The sequence below is a fragment of the Ambystoma mexicanum genome, chromosome 1q (genome assembly GCF_040938575.1).
Source record: "Ambystoma mexicanum isolate Mex_15411 chromosome 1q, UKY_AmexF1_1, whole genome shotgun sequence".
NCBI lineage: Eukaryota > Metazoa > Chordata > Amphibia > Caudata > Ambystomatidae > Ambystoma > Ambystoma mexicanum.
In genome coordinates this window covers 439,522,203-439,544,019 of record NC_090922.1, presented here as the reverse complement: position 1 = coordinate 439,544,019, position 21,817 = coordinate 439,522,203, and the positions used below count along the sequence as shown (strand labels likewise).

Here is a 21,817-nt window from a genome sequence, read left to right as displayed (position 1 = left end):
GGCCCTGGACCGCCATTCTCGTTCAAATCTTGCAACCTCCCCAGTATTTCAATGGGAGTCAAGGTTTCTCTGCATTATAGCGCCATGGCGTTTTACCGCCAGCCATCGTGCTCGTGTGGCAGCTAGAGGGTAATTGCGTCCATGTAGAAGATGTTCATTAGCAAGTGCTGGTGTAGTTGAACGATGGCTACCCAGGTGCAGTTAGGTTACCCAAGGATGGTGCCTGGCCTGCCTGGCGCCCCATCAAGGAGTGTCCCCTGGATGCCCCTTTGCAAGGGACGGGTGCATTGCACAGTGCCCACTTAACTGCACAGAGCGAACATGAATATATTGTGTTCCAGGGTTAAAGTTCCCAACTGCTTTACTAATAAGAGGCCAGCCAGAAGGCATGATTGCCACCAACCAAAGGGACACATGGGGCATCATTAAGACCCTGGTGCTCCCGTAATGAAGGGGGCCGGTACGGGACCGGCACCCTTCATTACGGGAGCGCCGATTACGAGGTTCCCTTTGCGGGACCCGGATCAGACACCTGGTAAAACCAGGCGTCCTTTCCGGGTCCCGCGAGGGAAAGAGGGAGGTAATAACGGGCCAGATGTAATCTGCCCGTTATTACCTCCCTCCCCATTCCCATTGAGCCCTATGGGGGCTCAAATGGGAATGCAGAATGGTTCCTGCAAGGAGGAATTACCAGAACCCGATATTGGAGCCCGGTTTGGAGGCAGCCATGGTGCTAATAGCACCATGGCTGCCTCCAAACTCGTAATGAGGGCCATGGCATGTCAAATAGGTGTGGATGCCAGCCAACAGTCAAGGTGCCATGGTAAGCCTGCTAGCCTTCAAAGCCTGTGAGAAAGCAGATTCCATCAGTGCAGCAAAGGCGTGTAGTTTCAAGGTCAGGTACAGGCCAGCAAGCTTTGAAGCGCAATCCGTTTGTGTCGTTGCTTTTGTCTGTGTGAGTCTGCATATAGTCCAGGATCCAGAATGAGCTTTGGGCTTTGGAAAGCTACACAGGCAAACACACCCCCGGCCTTGGGTCAGGAGAGAAGATTCCACCAGTTCCCTTCACACTCAGGATAGTTCCCCTGAGTCAAGCCTAAGTACGGCCCCCATCAGATCACTTAAACCTTAAAGCCCTGCCTTTGGAACTCACATCTGCCGCGGTATCGAGTCTGGCCGCTGCTGAGTTTCCCTGAGATTTTCTTTTCTTTCAAATTCGTTCTTGGCGATTTCACGCCCCGCTTCCTGCCCGAATACTTACCTTGGCCCAGTAGGAAACCCACCACTGCAGCGCTTGCGAAAGCTTTTCTGGTCTTACAGTCTGCTTTGGATTACCACGCTGGGGAAACCATGGATCGCCCCCTTTGGAACTCCTAGCTGCGCTGCCAGTGCAAACCTGTTTGCCACCCTGGACAATGTGGCATTCCCAAAACCATTGGTGCTTGTTTGGGAAAAATAGCACCCCATCCTATGGCTGAACACTTAATCGTGCATTTTCTTTCAACCTGTTTTGTGGCAACATTTTAATGCACAAAGCCAAAATAGGTTTTCATGCCTGCTTTTGTGCTGTGGACCTGTGTCATCAGAAATTTCCACTTGCTCAGGTAAGAATTGTTTCTACCGGGTACATGGTGTGTTCGGAATATCTGCTCACTTGCTAATGACAAGGATCCAGGTAATTCCAGTTGCAACTTGACACTCATTGGTAGCCCCTAACAGCACATATTGGTCGAGTCGCTATTTAACCAGTTGAATTTGCTTAGCTTTTCTCAACTGGACATGTTTATTTATTTATTTGCGCATTTATGAAAGCGCACCAAGCCCGTGGGCATCTAGGCGCTGGTTACAGTCAGCAGCAAACGTAAGCAGATAGAGTGAATGCAGCGGTGGAAGTGGAGGAAATGTCAGTTAAAGAGGTGGGTTTTGAGCTTCTTCCTGAAGCTGTTGTAGGACGGTTCATCTCGAAGGTGGAGTGAATGCAGCGGTGGAAGTGGAGGAAATGTCAGTTAAAGAGGTGGGTTTTGAGCTTCTTCCTGAAGCTGTTGTAGGGCGGTTCATCTCGAAGGTGGAGTGAATGCAGCGGTGGAAGTGGAGGAAATGTCAATCAAAGAGGTGGTTTTTGAGCTTCTTCCTGAAGCTGTTGTAGGACGGTTCATCTCGAAGGTGGAGTGAATGCAGCGGTGGAAGTGGAGGAAATGTCAATCAAAGAGGTGGGTTTTGAGCTTCTTCCTGAAGCTGTTGTAGGACGGTTCATCTCAAAGGTGGAGTGAATGCAGCGGTGGAAGTGGAGGAAATGTCAATCAAAGAGGTGGGTTTTGAGCTTCTTCCTGAAGCTGTTGTAGGACGGTTCATCTCGAAGGTGGCGGGCAAGGTCAATCCAGAGAATGGAGGCACGTCCCAGGAAGCTGCTACCCCCCGACCGCTGGAGGTTGAATCTCGGGGTGATTGGGAAATGTTTGTAGGGAGTTCTGAACGGTCTTTCCAGGGTGTGTTTTTTGAGTTTTTGAGCAAGGTAAGGTGGGGTTTTGGTCAGACAGCGATGAGTGATGAAGAGTATCTTGATGAAGATTCTGTCCTTGACCGGGAGCCAGTCGGTGGCTTTTCTCGCCTAAGTGATGTGGTCACACTTCCCAATGTCTAGGGCCACTCGCAATGCATTGTTCTGAATAGTTTGAAGTTGTCGCAGGTTTTTGGCAGAGGTGCCGCAGAGCAGTGAGTTGCAGTAGTCTAGTTTTGAGCAGACAAGGGCTCATGCAACTTTAAGCTTGTTCTGAGCGGACAAGAAGGGTTTGCTGGCAGTGATAAGCTTGGTAGTGTATCCAGATGTGGAGGCAATGTGATTCACATGTCGAGTCATGTTTAGAGAGAAGTCGAGGTAAACATCAAGCGCTTTCATTAATTTGGCAACAGGAATGGTGTGACCATCGATGGTGAAGGCTTTGTATGATTCGTGTGGTTTAGCTAGGTGAGTCGGGGAGTCAATGAGGAAATGCTCTGTTTTATCATTGAAACAGAGCTGTGAGTAGCCATCCATGATTGTATGATCTCGGATATTGTATTTACTCTAAGGGAGTCTTGTGTGTGGTTGCCGGTGAGGGGGACAATGATTTGCGTGTCATCAGCGTAGTTGGTGTATGAGATGCCCTACGAGTCAAGGTGGTCAAATAGTGGCTTGGTGTAAATATTGTATAGTGTGGGAGGCATGCAGGAGCCTTGTGGAACTCCTCAGGTCATTGGTGTTGGATACGTGGAGACTTCGCCGGTGAAGACACGCAAGGTTCTGTCAGCTAGGAATGTGGCAATCCGGTTGGCAGCGTATAAAGAGAAGTGAGCTGAAGAAGTAAGGTGGTGGCAGAGTGTTTGGTGATTGAGGTCAAAGGCAGCGCAGAAGTCGGGGAGTAGGAGGAGGCAGAGGTTGCCTATGTTGTTAGCTTTTGTCAAGCTTGAGATCCAGAAGAGCTGTTTCGGTTCCGTGCTTAGGGCGACCCTAACAATGATTTTCAGAAGGGATGGGACAGTAGCGATAGGTCGGTAGGTAGTGGGAATAGCAGGGTCAAGGACCGTTTTATTGTATCACAGGGGACATCCATGATTCTTTGAGGCCAGATGGTTCTGTGCCTGTGTTGAAGGAGTTGATAATGGTGACAATAAGTGGGAGAAGAGGTTCGGCACATTCTTTTACGATGGAAGCTGAGCAGTTGTCTCCTTTGCATCGAGACGGTTTGAGGCCTTCAATGATGTTGCTGAGAGAGGACACACAGATGAGATGAAATTTGAAGGGAAGTATGTTTCTAGGTTCCCCATCCGGTAAAGTGTTGGGTGGGGGATGGCAGTATGCTAGATAGCTTGGTTTTGATCTTAGCTTGCAGTAGTGCAATTTTGTTTGTAAGTTTCTTTTGGATGGTGTTACATCATGAGTTGCCTTCAATGATGGTAGATGGGGGCAGCTTTTGCGATTCTGATATTGAAGTCAGCAGCTTTGGCAGTGTGAATATTTTGTCTGTAGGGGAGGGAGGTCTTGGCAAAGTGGGCTTTAATGGCAGGAGTGGGTTATTTGTGCCAGGCAGCAGTGGCTGCTCTTTTATTTGCACGGGTGTCCCTGAGCTCCGTGGTGTCCCAGGAGTTTAGATGTTTTTTTTTTTTAGCTTTTTAGCTTTCTGGGCTTTGAGGGTGGCCACGAGGTCTACAGTGTTGCTGCGTGTACTAGTGTAGTAGGGGGTATCGTAGATGGGGGAAGGGGCTGCCTAAGGAGTGGGATGATCCGGGCACTGGTCAGGTTGCGGGTGCTGCGGATCAGAAGAGGCATGCGTAAGGTGGTAGGTGTGGCGCAGGGTGTTCTGTGTTGGCTTGGGCATGCCATGGTAAAGGAGATGGTATGGTGGTCTGACCATGGGCATCCAAAATCCAGTCTAGGTCATGGGAGTGAGTGTGGTTGGTGACTGGCTGGGTGCAGTCTAAGGCTACCATGGAGCTGGACAATGGGGTGGCTGCTTATACTAAGGGGTCGTTGTACTCAAGGTAAAGATCACCCAAAATTAGGAGTTGGGTGGTAGGCTTAAGGCTGGATAGGATGAGTTGGGAGAGGTCTTTGTCGAATGTGACGAGCGGGCCTGGAGGATGGTAGATTAGGTGGCGGGTGATGGTGGTGTTCGCGGAGCGTTTTACTTTGGCGGATATGGCTTCGCAATTTGTTAGTGGGGTTGCACTGATGGAGTATAGAGGAATAGTGTCCTTGTAAATCAGGGCTACACCACCTCCTTTTTCCTCAGTCCTGTTGCAGCGTATTATAGCATAGCCACTGGGGACTGCTATGGGGAGTGCAGGGCCGGCGCAAGGCATGAGCCAGGTTTCTGACAGTGTGAGGATGTCAAGGTTATTAGAGGTGATTAGATCGAGGATGTCATGAGCGTGTACTACCAGGGACCTGGTGTTGAGAAGGGCACATTGGAGTGGGGGAGGCGTGAGTGGCACTGCTCTGACCTGGGTGGTGTTGGCCTGTGCGGTTGTGTATGGTGGGGAAGACAAGGGGTGAGATCAAGGCTGGTGAGCCATATGATATTTGCGGTGGGCATTGTGCTGTCTGCTTGTGGGAGACTGGGCCTCATTCCGAGGATGGTGGTAGGGGGTTAACGGCACCGGTAAGGATGTCGGTGCCGTTAACCCCCTACCGCCACATTCCGAGGTGCCTTAGCGGGTCCCACCAGGAACGGCTGGTCTGACCAGCCGTCCTTAGCGGGACCCGTTAAGGGACCATGGAGCTATTAGCTCCTTCCCCATTCCCCTTGAGCCCTATAGGGGCTCAAATGGGAATGGGGAATGGTTTTCTGAATGGGGACTTACCGAGTCCTCCAAGGTTGGAATGACCCGGTAAGTCCCCATTCAGAAACACTAGATCCTGACCCGGGTTTGGAGGCAGCCATGGTGCTAATAGCACCATGGCTGCCTCCAAACTCGGAATGACCCCCGTGTGTAGTTAGTGAGTGGGGCAGAGCATAGAGCCAGGTGCGTAATGCGTTCACGAAGTGCACATGGATTGGTCTTGGATCTGCACCGCTGGGCTGGTGAGGGCTGGTAAGGGAGAGGCTGGTTGACGTCATGGCGGAGTGGATGTTGTGATTTTCCCTGGGCACGGTGTGGCTTGGTTGTTGACCATGCTAGCAAGGAGGTTAGGCGGTTTTGGTGCAGGTTGGGATATAGTGGCACATATGGGCAGTGCAGATTGTAAGCTCAGGCATGCCGGGCTATTTAGGTGCGTGATGTGCTGGTGAGGCTGCTTTAGGTGTGTGCTCCCTATTGCAGGCTGTGCTGGGCGCATGTTGTGCTGGTGCTACTGCTGGGAAGGTTGCTTGGGGTGTGCGTTGCCTGTTGCAGGCTGTGCTGGGCGCATGTTGTGCTGGTGAGGCTGCTTAGGGTGTGCGTTGCCTGTTGAAGGCTGTGCTGGGCGCATGTTGTGCTGGTGAGGCTGCTTAGGGTGTGCGTTGCCTGTTGCAGGCTGTGCTGGGTGCATGTTGTCATGTTGTGCTTGTGAGGCTGCTTAGGGTGTGCGTTGCCTGTTGCAGGCTGTGCTGGGTGCATGTTGTGCTGGTGCTGGTGAGGCGGCTTAGGGTGTGCGTTGCCTGTTGCAGGCTGTGCTGGGTGCATGTTCTGGTGGTGCTGGTGAGGCGGCTTAGGGTGTGCGGTGCCTGTTGCAGGCTGTGCTGGGTGCATGTTCTGGTGGTGCTGGTGAGGCTGCTTAGGATGTGCGTTGCATGTTGCAAGCTGTGCTGGGCTCATGTTGTGCTGGTGAGGCTGCTTAGGGTGTGCGTTGCCTGTTACAGGCTGTGCTGGGTGCATGTTGTGCTGGTGCTGGTGAGGCGGCTTAGGGTGTGCGTTGCCTGTTGCAGGCTCTGCTGGGTGCATGTTCTGGTGGTGCTGGTGAGGCTGCTTAGGATGTGCGTTGCATGTTGCAAGCTGTGCTGGGCTCATGTTGTGCTGGTGAGGCTGCTTAGGGTGTGCGTTGCCTGTTACAGGCTGTGCTGGGTGCATGTTGTGGTGGTGCTGGTGAGGCTGCTTAGGGTGTGCGTTGCATGTTGCAGGCTGCAGACCCCTGCTCTAGAGGCAAAGGATGTCAGGGATAAAGGATTTAGAAGGATGAAGATGTACACGCTCCTAGTCCACCAAACTTTAAAGGTCGGTTGTGGGACTATTGCTCGATCCATCATAAGGGCAAAGCTTGACTATTGCACCTCCCTTTACCTGGATGCAGGGCAAACACATGCCTTCATCACCACGAGGTAATACAAAATGTAGCAGCCAGGATAGTCTGCAGCACACTTAGATGAAATCACATCTCGAGGCTACACTGTCTGCCAGTAAGGTCAGGGGTCCCTTTCAAACATATGAGTCATTTACAATGCGCCTGTACAAGTGTTCCTATGGGGCTCATTACAAGTCCCCCGGGATCCCGCCGGTAATTCTGGCAGGATACCGGGGGACTTTCGTACCATCTGCGATGCCCGATATCCTGGTATTACTGGGATATTACGGGTGATGGGTGGGGGAGACGCCGGTATATCCCCATTCCCAGGGAGGGGCACCTTGGGATGGGGATGCCGCAATCACGTGTGAATCCGGAAATCATCTGCCGGTAGGGGCCTGAACTCCTGGCAGATATCAGGCCTGCCGATAGATCACAGCCCCTAGCTCGAGACTTGGAGTTTGCTGGTTCTAATGTGGAGAGCCTTCTTTCCAGGTAACTGAGCACTGCGTGTAGATATCTTCTGCGTGCAGCATATCAACAAAAACAAATATACATGGCAGCTTATCTTAATTTGCATAATTCGTATCACAATACAGTGAAACCTGGCAAGGGAAATAAGTCGTGCCAACAGCACCTCATTCCTTATGTACTTTTTTAATCTAATTAATTTGTCTGCTGTCAAAGCATCTCTGAAGTGCAGCTGTGATTAGTGTCGGGAGATCCATAATCGAGCACACGGGTACTAGAGCACGACTCCTCTCTCAAACATTAATCAAAATCCCACATCGATTCTACATCCCAGCTGCAATTGACCTAAAAACCACATCTGGGCAACAGATTGAACTCCTTCAGATGCGATATGCATATTCAACGCACTCCCTTTGGTGTTCCGGAACAGCCATGCTCTGTGCACCCGGGCAGCTCCCTAGACAGCAGAGTCCTGTGCTTGCAGTTCTGAGCCTCGTCCAAGAACCCCTTTCATGGAAGCATCCAACCCGTGGCTTCATGACTGCAGGAGTACATATCCCAGAATGCACAGCAAACTAGATAACATTGGTTGGATCTGCTGGAGTTGCAACACTCACAAAGCAAGCTATTCCTTGGAAGCACATCTCGCCACAAGAAAAATCCTACTTCACCAACTGGTGGACCTCGCCATGGCTACTTGATAGCGGAGAGGCGGGAATACCGTGTTAGCCAGCCAAACTTTGTACGTTATTGTTTGTTTTTTTATTCAAAAAAATATTTTTTAAACAGTATTTTGCAGCAATTATACCTTTATTAGTCTAACTCCATATTTATGACTGCTAGCTTTCAAGACCACAAGGGTCTCTTGCCCAGGCAGTATTAGTACAACTGAAACAGAACCTTAATTTTAAGCGAAGAATAGTTTGAATACAAGTGAGGACAGGAAAAGAAGAAACAAGTTTGTATTCTATGGAGTGTAGAGGGGAAATGTGAATTTGGTGGAAAAAAATAGATACTACTAGCTCCTCTTAAATTCAGATGTTTGTCTATGCCTGTATGCTTTGAAGCTCCCATCAAGGGTCCTCCTGCTCATATCCCTGATGCCATGCCCTCGTCCATGCCTCTGCCGTTCTTTCAGAGCAACAGTGCATCCAGAATTCTGCCAGTGAGCCTGTAAGCAGGTGCAGCTGCTGATTAGTCTACTGGTTGCACACGCTACGCGGATCACCAGCTCTCTGTCCATGTGGCAGAAGAAGCAGCAGAGAATGTTCATTTATGTGAGTGCATTTGACGCTGGTTGGAGGTCCCCGTATCATGAACAGAGGAGCTAAAGATAGGCATAAGTTACGCCTGTCTTTACGCCTCCATTCGGTCCCCGTAGCATGAACGGAGGCGATAAAAATAGTCATAAGGTACGCCTGTCTTAACGCCTCCGATCGGTCCCCGTAGCATGAATGGGGGCGCTAAAGATAGGCATAAGTTATGCCTGTGTTAAAGCATCCATTCGGTCCCCGTAGCATGAATGGAAGTGCGAAAGATAGGCATCAGTTATAAGTTACGCCTGCCTTAAGCCTCCATTCAGGCTACAAGAAATGTTAATTGTTTTGGAAGGCCGTTTGCCCTCCACCTTGAAAAACAACTTGTTTTCACGCCAGCCTGAGATTTTCAAGCCGGCTGGAAACCAAGTACGTCGAACAGTGTTTAATTGTTATTGTGAGTGCTGCTTGCCTTGGAAGCATGGCAAGTGGTGCTTACAATTAAAAGTAAATGCTGCCAGGCATGAGAGGCAGTGTTTACTTCATTTGTACTACAGAGTGTATAGGTGAAGGGCAAAAGGCGGCGTGCACACTTGGACGCCACCTTTTGCCCTTTACATTTGCACCCTGCAGTGCAAATGTTGAAAATGTGGTGGTGGGGACCTACTAAAGGCTTGTCCTGCTCCCCCATGGCACACTCCTGGCATTCAGGCACAAATAATGCATAGGAGACCAGATGTAGAGAGAAATGGGCTGTAATGCAAACACATCAGTGCATGGGAGGGCTTCTCACTGCTCTGCCCCTGCCAGGCCTGGCTCATCTTTATAAACAAATGGAGTGGCTAAATCCATTCTCGACCCATGAAACAGTACGTATGAGCACGTATAATAACAAAAAGGTCAATTTCGGAGAACAGGAGAAAGGAAGCCTGCGAAAGGCTTTCTGTGTCACATCTACGAGGTAGCCGCAGGCAGCCTCTGGCCTTGGGATTTGAACCAGCAGCGTCGTCGCTGTGTACATTCTCAGCAGGGGCCTGAACTGGCCTGGGCAGCCTGAGGCATCACGCATTCCCACAGCTCAGCTCAGCTCTGCCACCTCGCTTGGCAAGGGAGTTTCAGCTGTAGTCCACTCTTTAGGCCAGTCTCATTGCATCCGATGTGCCTCAAAGAAACCAAAAGAAATTCAGCATCAGAGATGGTAACAGGACTTGGCTACGCCTGAGAGCAAATATGCTAGGTTCCTCCATCAAATTGCATGTCTTATCAAATGAGCTCCACAGTGTTGCAGAACCAGGGGATGTTCTAAACTGCATGCTGTGAAGGAATGAGATCACTCTGGACCTTCTTCGTAATAAAAAATAAAATGAAGTGTGCCTCCTATTTTGGCTTCATTACTGGCCACAGCATCCACACAATAGTGTGTTTAATAATGACAAGGGAGGGGGGCGCCCCTGCCGGCAGGAGGAATGATGCATTGCAGATAAGTTACATGGCCAGAGGGTGTCATGGCTGACAGTGTGTCATCAACACTTCCCATCATCGATTTTACAGGTACAGTCCTTTTTTAAAGGTACCCTGTTGCTAGTTTCTATTCAAGGGCACTATTGATCGTTGGCCCTTGTCCATTTCTAATATCTATAGAGTCTAACCATGTACTGCTAAGAAATGGTAGCCGGGCTTTGACTATCCATTGCTCAGGCAGCTTTGCCGCTCTCCACTAAAACTGATCGCATAGCAGCGGGGTGTGGTTTCAGAGACATGCTCATCTTCATTCCACATGCAGGACCAGGATAAACATTGGTCCTGCAAATGTACTGCCAGGCATTGACCCTCAATACTGCAACATATGTAGAGGTGGCAGTGCCCAATGACCGCTGAGACATCTTGATAGGCACTGATTGCCGAGAAGTCCTGAAAACCACTGACCCCAGACAGATGCTACAATTGAGGGGCACGGCACCAATCTGACCGGGAAGTAAATCGCATGCGCCCTCTGTGCTGAATGGCTGCTTTCTCCCCGTGCAGAGCAGTGCACTACAGCACAGGCCGGGGTTCGGGGTAGGGCGAGTCGACCAGTGCCGAGAGTGACGCCGAGTGTTGAGGAGGCAAGAGAAGCAGGCATGCAGCAATGCTTGCCCAGGACGGCCCTCGAGTCTGGCGCTGCGAAAGCACTGAATTCATTAAGTTCTCATTGATTTCAGGTGGGGACAGCACTGGTCCGTGCCGTGCAACCGTGCCAATGCCCGTGAATTGCTTTGGCTCGGTGAGGAGTCGTGCTCGGTCGCTGGGGTTTATATGCAGGCGTGCATCCGCATACAGCGAGGCCGCAAACTCTGTGTTGTTATGGAAGTGGCTACTTTTGAGAAGGGACCCAGTTAGCTGCTATTTTCTACATTGCCCGCTATGAACGTTGCTCTAGCGAACCGTGTGTCGGCTTTAATTATCACCACAAACCGGTCCCTGGAGGAATTCAGACACTTCACATGAATCCACTGCTTTTCAGTTAAATGCTCGGTTACATAGTGTGGTGGGTTGAGTACCTGTGCTGGGCATACAAGATGCATTCTTCACTGCCTCCATTGAAGGCAAACCCTTAATAGTAATGGGGATACGCCACATGATGTGTCATTAGCCCATTGCAGTTGCCGCAGGCAGGCATGCCTTCATTCTATTCTGCTTCACGATCTGCAGATGTATTGCAGGTTTGGCTAATATGTATTTGTCATAATGTGAGCTAAATATGACAAGGGTGTATAACTCATTTTATTTTATCTGTACATTTGTATAGCGCACACACAGCCTTGGGCATCGTGGCGCTGTTATTTGAGGGGAACTTGGTTACAGGGAAGGTACAAGTGGGTTAAGCATTTACATATTGTATATTTATACATATTTGATCATAGGTTATGAATAGACTTTGCAAGTGAACAGGAGATGCAGTAAGTAATCACATGAGGTGAGTGTGATGTTTGAATTTGAATAACCAGATATAATGAGACTTTCTTTTTTTTTTGCGTATCAAACAAGCAGATATCATAGCTGTAAAATAAGGTTTAGAAGGGAGTTTTATTCGTGCCCGCTTTCATTGACCAATAAGGAATTTGGTAGGTAACTGGTGCTATGTGTGAGTTTTCAGAAGAAAACGTTCCATCACAACTCCAATGACTTAAATATTTGCATATTACTTAAACATTTACATATTCGAAAAGGCACTGCCTAATAACAAAGAAACAGCTTAAAAAACAAATGCCCCAGATTTCCAAATCAATGCCTGTTCTTGGGACACCAATGGGAACAGGTGAAGCCCATTTAGTTAATCAGTGTTCTAAGCCTGGTGTGTGTGCTGAGAGCTCTGTAGCTGAATGCCTGTCTCCCATTTTGTTCTGCAGGGTGGTCCTGTGGGGCTTGGCCTTTAATCATCTTAACCAAAAACAGGCCCACCACTTAAGAAGCGAGTACACGATTATACATAAAGAAAATGTATTGTACAAAAGCTCTGGGGAGCGGTTAGGTGGTGTTGCAGGACCAAACTAACCCAAGTCTCAACAATACAACATCAGTTGGCAGTTTATATACCTTTTGCAACAATTTAAAACACTTTCAGATACTTTACTACAACCCACCCCCAAATCTGACTGGACAGAACCTCTTCAAAGAAATCCCATCTTTTCCCATTTTTCCCATTTTCATTGGTCAGGCTGGTCTTCATTATTATCTTCAGATCATATTCAAAACACACCTCTTCTTGGGACTTGTCCGTAGTGGGTCATGGTGTTGGTGCATGGTTGAACGTTAGTATTGAAAACATAATTCATTGCTAGAAATAACTGTCCTAAGAACTTTAACTTTAAGTGTGATTGCACATGGTCCTGCCGACACATCTTGGCAAATAGAGGAAGGTCTGCATAAACAGGATTTTTGTTGAACTACAGATTGTGATCTCCATTCTGTAGACTCCTGCCTCCTTAAAAAAAGACCTTCTAATTTATGCAGCCTGATCTGGAAAACACATACTGTCGGACCCTGACCTCTGGCCTCATGTTTCATACCACCAAACAAATGACTAACCCCCCTCTAAAGGTTTTAATAGAAAAAGCAAGATAACATCTGTTCCCTTGCAAGACTGTAAACCTTGCCCTGCTCGTACGACCTTATTACCAGGTAACTAATTCTTTTTTCCGACAAGAATGTCCCTGCTACTTAGAATGCATGTGTAACAACTAACAGTGGAGAAAAGCACTCCATTGTATGGATTTGTGTTTTTGTTGCATTTGCAGTTTTAATATTGTATCTTTCTACATGCGTGAAAATCTAATATGTATACATTCTAAATAATTATAACACTAGAAGTAACATATAATTCACTTGCTCTGCTTTCACGCCTCATCTCCTCCTTCGCTTCCAACTTCTAGTGTTATGCAGATGACACACAGCTCTTTTTCAAAATCACTGCTGACCCTCTTGCACCCTCCATCATCCCTGACTGCCTATCTGCCATCCAGTCCTGGTGCACCGCCAATGATCTCTGCCTCAACGCCTGTAAAACTGAGATCCTTCCCATTGGGACACTCAGGACATTGCCAAGAAATCCCACATTCAGCTCTTCCTTCTCAAAGGAATTCTCCCTTTTCTCACTTTCCCCCAGAGGCCCAATGTGACCCAATCCCTGGTTCTCTCTGGGCTTGACTATTGCAATAGCCTCCCCCTGAATCTACCATCTTCCACTCTGCAACCCCTCCAACTAATCCAGAATAAGGCAGCAAGACTTATCCTTGGCCTTAAGCCTTAAACCCAGGGACTGCATCTCTCCTGCACTAAAACGTCTTCACTGGCTCCTGGTTGCTGCACAGATTAAATTCAAATCCCTCTGCATCATCCACAAGGCAGTCTGGACCCAGGGACCACACTATCTTCAACTTTTTCTTACTAAATACTCCCTCTCTAGACCACCACACTCCTCTGGCTCGAGCTCTCTGTGTGTAAGGCGTTTTGCTAAATGGAGAGCAGGAGATCTTTCGCTTTCCTCAGCTGGCTCCCTCATATGGAACAGCCTCTCCTTCCCATACATTCACGACTGCCCATCGCCTGTAGACAGATAAGCAGCATAGGATTAAAGAAATGTCCAATGAGGTGGGCCTCAGTCTGCAGCAGGTTCTCCATTACAGTGCCAACGTCCCCCTTGTCAGGCAGCTGGTGTCTTGCTGGAAGTCTCACAGTTGATGGCTTTGGTACTGCGAGGAAGTGAGTACTTGGACTAGGCTAAACTGCATAACACAGCCTTTTCCCCTGAATCCCCTCCTGAGCTACAGTCACCATCTACTGCTAAAAGATGGCACCCAGACCACCTTTGGCTCACATGGGCATTAACTCCATTTCCTGAGAGCCTTGCCTTTGGGCCATAATTTGATAACAGTACTCTAATGTACTACAGAAGGTGGAGGGGATGCCACATTTCAAAATATGTTGAGGTGTAAGTTTGGGGTGATGGGACACTTTGGAAGGCTAGAGAGCCATTGTAACTAAAGGTGTACTAGAATCTATGAAACCCTGCACTTGTCATCTGCTTACCTACCTCTGGATAGTCAATATCCTTTATAGTGCTCTTCTCTTGTGATTGCTTCGCAAACATATAGACACATTGCTGCAATGTTCATGTTAGTCATTTCTTCCATTATGATCTGTAACAAGACATAAGATCCACCATCCCACTGAGTCCTGTCTCATTCACATCCCATGAAAGTGTCCCTCGCTAAAGGAATAGTCTGATTGTTTTGAATATGTATTCTTCCTTTGTTGTTTGTATTCCTTAGATAACCAAGAACTTTGGTACTCTGTAAAAAATAAGAATAAACAATTTCCTGACTATAAATGTGCAAATTTTCACTCTGCAATCTCATATTCTAACCCTAAACAGTCCTTTTGATGATGCAGGGAAGAAGACAACAAGACCCTAGTCCGGGCTCGAACCTTGGAAGTGGGGACGACCTCAAGCTACGTTGATCAAAACCAGGCGCAGTTGTGCCGGGAGTCCTTCCAGATGCAACGCATGTACTTGGAGGAAGACAATGAAAGAAAGACCAGAAACTGTGATAGCTGGGTGCACCTGTGCCTTGACTTGCGGCAGTCGCAACCTCACCACGAACTGCCACCGTTTTGCACTATGTTCATGTGACAAGGCCCACCTTTCCAATTTTAAGCATGTAGACAATAGTCAATCTGTGTGCATTTTTTAAAATATATATATATATGTTTTTCTATGCAAGCATATCTTGTTGGCACTGTCAGAGGGAAATGTGTGGTTGTGTGACAAAAAACCAAACAGGCCAAATGTTTGTCAGATGAGACTGAGCGAGTGCTTCCACTACTTTGAAGCCTCTATGTTCTAAAGTTCTTAGGATTCTGATTTTTTGTATTGGACTTTTTCATCTTTTCTGCGATTCTTGTACTTTTGCCTTATTTTAGATACTGTGTGTGTAATGTGGGTACTGTGTCCTTCCTTTGGGGTTTCTTTTTCACAGATTCCAAATCTGCAGGAGATGTGAAAACCTCAATATTTTTGAAGTACATGTCCGAGCGAGTATCGCTAGCATAGAACCACGGCGCGGGTACATGTGTGATGACGTTGCGGTTCCTCCTCACAAAGGCTCTGTACCACCCAGCCTCTTTGCTTCAACGCCTAAACAACTGCAATGGAAGAGGTGACACTACCTGAAGTCAAAGTCTGTGTCGCCAGGGAATTCCTCTTCAATATTTGTGAAAGGATTGTTGGTCACTGTTTCCTGCGAATGAATTGCAAAACCATACATGCTCACCTCTTTTTCATGAATGATCGGGAAGGCCAAAGTTGGATGTGAGCAGAGGACACAGAGCGTCAACTGGACCACCCGCATTCGGCGGGCCGTGCTCCGCCACAGGTGTGTGGGAAGGAAGGTCCACCGAGGCGTGGAGGTCTTATTTTGGGTAGGGTCTGAAAGCCTTTGAGTGATGAGATTGTAAGGCACAAGCATTGTGGAAAGGGTGAAGCGCCTGGTATTGACACCAATGGATCGAGTTTCCGGAACTGTCTCACCTACTGGGAAAGTTGGAAATCTCGCTTTTGGACTTCTAGAGAGTCACCCATCCACGTGACATTGAAAAGCATTGTGCCGAATGGATTGTAAGCGGGATCAAAACAGAAATTGATGTATGCAAATCACTGGTTCTAGACCTAAATGTAGACATTGTCGAAGGCTGGTCAGTTGCGAGCTGTGATTAGCAAAATAAACGACGCATGTGCTTTAAGGTCATTGAGTAGGGTAAGAGATTGTGAACTCACCAGGGAACTTCATGTCTTGTTGGTAAAGTCCTCTGCAGCTTGCAAGGTGTATAGCCCGAGGAAACTTGTCTTTCCTTGCACGATGGCGCAACACCTTTTCCTTAATGAGGTCAAGCAGTGAGTGGATGACTCTGCTGTGAGAGTCAAAAATGTTACGTTATGGTGTTTGTGACGCAAATACAAGTGTGGCCTGGAAGCATTCAGAGCCCTAGTTAATGGAATACTGCACCTAACTTGTCCCTAGAGCAGTGGTCTCCTTTTTTATCCTGAATCAAATCCACATCGAGTCATGAAATGTTGGCCACCGAATGCAGGCTCTGTTAATGTTGTCTCATTAAGAGTGAACCAACACTCATTTTTAGTTTTGGCTACTAGAGGGCACTGTAAGCACTGCATATAGGCCAAAACTGTTTGCATGAGAAGTGAAGATAGGGGAGATGTGGGATGCGAGGAGGGAGATACAGCCTGTTGGGGGGTGTTTGGCTTTTACCCACCAATTGATCACCCATGGGCATGCTAGCCCCTAAGGACATTTCCACCCACTAGCTGCCCCTCCAACCCTTCTCCTCCCCATGATATGATATGATATGTTATGATATGATGTGGAACTCTTTGAGCTATTGAGCTATTTTAAGAAATGCCATTGTTATTTCTAAGTATTCTTCTGTAAGGCAAGGCTTACTTGCAGCGGCAAACCAGACCCTTGTATATTAGAATTATGGTAAACAAGAGAGTAAGCAGTAATTGTGTCCTTGCATCTGTTCTTTGAACTAAATTCATGCTAACACAAGGATTGGCAAAGCCAACAGTTTAGCTCCTGCATAGGCATAAGAGAGGCATTTGCCAGTCACTGCCATGATATGCCAGGTACTAAAACTATTAGCAGCTGTTGCCATCTTATGGCCAGGTGGTACCATTATGGCAGTGCCTGGCAATGCCTACCCCATGCCTACACAAATGTCATAAATGTTGGCTTTGTTGATGCTTTTTGAACCTGGCGTGCACCTCCTGGTCATTGTACCGTGGCCTGCTAGTACGTGTCATCTCCACAGTCTGAAGATCACTGCTCCAGACCTTTTAAAATTCTGATTTTACAAATGCAATGTCACACAGTGTTGCTGCTGCACATATCCCTATGCAGCAGGAGGGGATGTGACCAGAGTGTTGATCTCTGCTTCTCCAGTGAACCAAACAGTGTGATCGAGGGCGACTCAATGGGCCTCATTACGAGTGTGGCACTAAGGGGTTAACCGCACCAGGAAGGATACCAGTGCCCTTAACCGCTGCATTCCGAGGTCCCTTAGTGGGTCCCACTAAGGCCGGCTGGTTTTACCAGCCGCCCTTAGCAGGAGCCGCCAAGGGACCAGGGAGCTAATAACGGCCCGCTATTTGTGGGCCCGTTATTAGCTCCTTCCCCATTCCCATTGAGCGTATGGGGGCTCGAATGGGAATGGGGAATGGTTTTCAGAATGGGGGCTTAACGGGTCCTCCAAGGTTGGAATGACCCGATAAGTCCCCATTCCGACTACCCGGTCCCGGACACGGGTTTGGAGACAGCCATGGCGCTAATAGCCATGACACCCAATATGTCCCGTTGTGGCTTCGCTCCCCTTAGCTAACGAAATAGTGGGCGCTTTGAAACAGGCTAGCTAAAAATATTGTGCACAGAAATGCATGGGCTAATGAGAAGCATGACACAGGTTGAATTGTGCTTTATTAAGTGATATGTTGAAAACTAAAAAAAAAATATAATTTGCTGGTAGGAAAGAATAACATGGTAACTGCACAGTAACATGTAGTCAGTGGGACTGGGTATGTGTTTGGTTCCATATGCCCTTAGGGGGCCTGTTCCCATACTGATTTGGCGGTCTGTTCGTGGCCGGGTTCAGGCTGGTTGACAGCAGGTCAGTGTCTATTTTGCATAAAGCACCCTCGTGGCTGGCACTGACCCTACCATTGCTTACAGTAAAGACCATCCGGCCCCACAATGCAGCTTGCAGGCATGTTGGTGTCTGCTCTGGGAACCGAGCACTGCTGTGTGGGGCATCACTTCTGCTAGATCCTGATCAAGCGCCCCCTGGCGGTAGCCCAGGTCTCTTACACAAGTACATAACAAAATCAATAGTCACAAAACAATCTGATCGTGTAATATGGCTCCCACATAGAAGTACTGGAATAATAGCAGTTATTATTATGGTGCTCAACCTAGATCCACTGGGTCTACCACTTGGGACAGATGTGATCTAATGGCTATATTGGTGACTGGTTTCTAATCCCAGCTTCCCACAAGGCTGCATTGTGTGATTTTTGGAAAATAACGGTCTCCCTGTACCACTGTTCCCTTATCCACCAAAGCAGCAAGTGCAGAGAAGGGGAACAGACGCTGGTATTTAGCCCTATATATAAAAGAAACGTGACAGCGACATTTACATTTGCATGTTCCATAAAAATGTCCACTGCTACGAAAGTCGATATGGGTTACATGTGGACTGTCTCAAGGACCAGGGCTTTAGGTGTGGCTCATTTGGGGCCGTGGGCGTGGCTTGCATGGTGAGCGTGGTCAGAAAAATACTCAAACCATAGTAAGGTACGCAAACAAATATATATAAATGTATGTAAGCATTTATATATTTGTGTGCGTACCTTACTATGGTTTGCGTACTTTGCAAGTCATCTTTTGTAAATATTGAAATAGGTTGCATATTTCTATGTTTATAAAAGATGGCTTCCATAGTACACAAACTATGGAAAGGTGTGCACATAAATATATGAATGCTTACATGTATAGATTTGTTTGCGTGCCTTACTATGGTTTGTGCACTTTTCAAGCCTTCTTTTTTTAAACAGAAATATGTAACATATTTCGAAGTTTATAAAAGATGGCTTGAAAAGTACACAATTCAAGCCATCTTTTATAAACCTCGAAACATATCATGCAGTCCCCAGGTTCGCTGAGGGCTAAATACTCCTCAGTGACCTGGGAAGTGGAAACAAAAGGACAGTAACTTCCACTGGTGACCCCTCCTGCAAGGGGTCACCAGAGGAAGTGACAGTGACTGACGTTGCTGTGGCTGGTTGGCACTTCTGTCAGCTTGCCTGGCTCATTGGCGGGCACATCTCCTGTCACTGCTGAGGCCATGATGTGGTGGAACGGGGACCCCAGCTCAGCCCCACTTTTTGGAGACTGCAGGGGCCTGGCCCCAGCTCACTTAAAGCACTATCAACAACTAATTTTAAATAACATCTGGCTGGGTGGCGGCCAGAGAGCTGAGCTGAAAAGCGGCAGGGATCTCTCTTGCTTCATCTGCAGGCCTCGTTCGCCTTCACGCTATGCCCTCAAAGAACCCGTACGTGGTTTTGGCCCTGTTCCTGCCTACGTTGGCTTTCTTCCTGGGTCTCCTTGGTTACATCTCTTTGACGCACTACATTATTTGCATATACAGTTGCACGCGTTTTCAATCCAGTGCTGGACTCCTGCCATTTCAGTGTTCAGCTGTAAGAAAATCACCTGTCAGATTTGCTCATGACCCTGCCCCTGCCTATACATTGCGTGCTGTGCATTCTGGGTACAAATGTAAGTAAGCAGCCATGTATAAACCGTGCAGACTGCCACCCTAGTGAGCTTCTGGCCCGCAGGCATGTCCAGGGAATGGAATGTGCCCACACGCACTCAGGGAACATCTGGACACTCGGCTCCTGTTTTGGCAGTGCCCCCGTGCAACATTATAGTAGCCTTCCCAACACTCAGGTGTCGAGCTGGTGTAGTTTACAATGCATATTTGTATATTTTTCATTCTGTGTACCATAAAGCAAATGTATTCACTCGACAAATAGTTGGAGGAGGGGAGACATTCAGACACCCACAACACTGTAAAGGGATTTGCCAGCAGAGATAACACACATGCCACAATTCCATTAAACTGCGTTGTCCACTGGTTGCAGTTCGTGGGTACAGGTTTTCTGACATTGGACTATCTGTGCCCAGTAGAAAAAACAATGTAAACTACAGATGAAACAACATGAACACATGACTTGTTGGATGTCCAAGATGGCATATGCCAGCAATTGGATCCTACAGAAGCTTTTTGAAATTGGCCATACAGAGTTTCCACCCGCGATAAGGGATGCCTTGCTATGCGTTGCCCCTACAGGATCCCTCATTTCCACCAGGGATAATGCATCTCTTGCTAGGTATTGTCCTTCAGGATCCCTCGCTTCTACTAGGGATAATTCATGTATTGCTACGTGTTACCTCTACATGATCCCTCGGTTCCACCAAGGATATTTAAAGTCTTGCTACATGTTGACCTTCAGGATCCCTCATTTCCAGGGATAATGAATGTCTTGCTAGGCATTGCCCCTAGAGGATCCCTACTTTCCACCAAGGATAATGAATGTCTTGCTAAATGTTGGCCTTTCAGAGTCCTTCATTTCTCCCCGGAATAATTATTGTCTTTCTAGGTGCTGTCCCTACTGAATCCCTCGTTTCCACCAGGGATAATGAATGTCTTCCTTGGCGTAACCCTACAGGATCCCTCGTTTTGAGCAGGGATATTGAATGCCTTGCTAGTATTGCCCCTACAGTATCCCTCATTTCCACCAGGGATAATGCACGTCTTGCTAGTTGTTACCTCTACAGGCTCCTCATTTCCATCAGGGATTATGAATGTCTTGCTAGGTGTTGCCCTACATGATCGCTCATTTGACCTGGGATAATGCATGCCTTGCTAGGCATTGCCCCTACAGGATCTCTAATTTCCACGTGTCTTGCTAGGCGTTGCCCCTACAGAATCCCACATTTCGACCAGGGATAATGCATGTCTTGCTTGGTGTTCGCTCTACTTGATTCCTTGTTTCCACCAGGGATAATGAATGTCTTGCTAGGTGTTGCTCCTACAGGAGCCCTCGTTTTGACGTGGATGATGATTATCTTGCCAGGCATTGCTCCTATAGGAACCCTACTTTCCACCAGGGATAATTAATGTGTTGCTAGATGTTGGCATTACAGGATCCCTCATTTTCACCAGGGATAATGCAAGTCTTGCTAAGTGTTGGCCCTACAGGATCCCTCATTTCCAATATCAACAATGCATTTCTTCCTAGGTGTTGCCTCTACAAGATCCCTTTTTTCTACTGGGGATAACGAATATCTTGCTAGACATTGTGCTTGCAGGATCCCTTATGTCTGCCTGGAATAATACATGTATTGCTAGGAGTTGGCCCTACAGGATCCCTCATTTCCATTGGGGATAAGGAATGTCTTGCTAGGTGTTGCTCGTACAGTATCCATGATTCCCAGCATGGATAATGAATTTTGTCCTTGGTGTTGCCCTACGGGATCCCTCATTTTGACCACGGATAACGAATGTCTTCCTAGTGTTGCCCCAACAGTAAGCCTCATTTCCACCAGGGATAATGCATGTCTTGCTAGGAGTTGCCCCTACAGGATCCCTAACTTCCACCAGGGATAATGCATATCTTGCTAGTTGATACCTCAAAAGGATCCTTTGTTTCCACCAGGGATAATTAATGTCTTGCTAGGTGTTGCTCCTACAGCATCCATCATTTCCACTTTGGATAATGCATGTCTTCCTAGGTGTTGTCCTACAGGATCGCTCGTTTCGACCAGGGATAAGGAATATCTTGCCAGGTGCCCCCACTACATGATCCCTAATTTCCACTAGGGATGATGAATGACTTGCTAGGTGTTGCCCCTGCAGGATCCCTCATTTCCACCAGGGATAATGAATGTCTTTGTAGGCACTGCCAATACAGGATCCCTCATTTCCACTGGGGATAATACATGTCTTGCTAGGCATTGCCCCTACAGGATCCCTCATTTCCATCATGGATAATGCATGTCTTGCCAGGTGTTACCCCTACAGGATGCCTCGTTTCCACTACTGATAATGAATCTGTTGCTAGGTGTTTTGACCTTCAGGATCCCTAATGTCCAGGGACAATGAATGTCTTGCTAGGTGTTGCCCCTAAAGGATCCCTCGGTTTGACCAGGGATAATGAATGTCTTGCTGTTGTTTC

At 47.7% G+C, this 21,817-nt stretch overlaps 1 protein-coding gene across 4 annotated transcripts in view; it reads left to right on the top strand.

Moving 5' to 3' along the window:
- The window catches only part of CBFB (core-binding factor subunit beta), a 304,252-nt gene extending 288,508 nt beyond the window's left edge, over nt 1–15,744 (top strand). For 2 of the 4 annotated variants that reach the window (XM_069640155.1, XM_069640170.1), the window contains exon 6: nt 14,395–15,744. In XM_069640155.1, the coding sequence (XP_069496256.1) occupies nt 14,395–14,463 (69 nt within the window). In that variant the 3' untranslated portion in view covers nt 14,464–15,744. Of the gene's footprint in view, nt 1–14,377 lie in introns of all 4 variants that reach the window. The other 2 variants (XM_069640181.1, XM_069640164.1) reach the window with 1 other exon arrangement.
- Nucleotides 15,745–21,817: the final 6,073 nt, after the last annotated feature.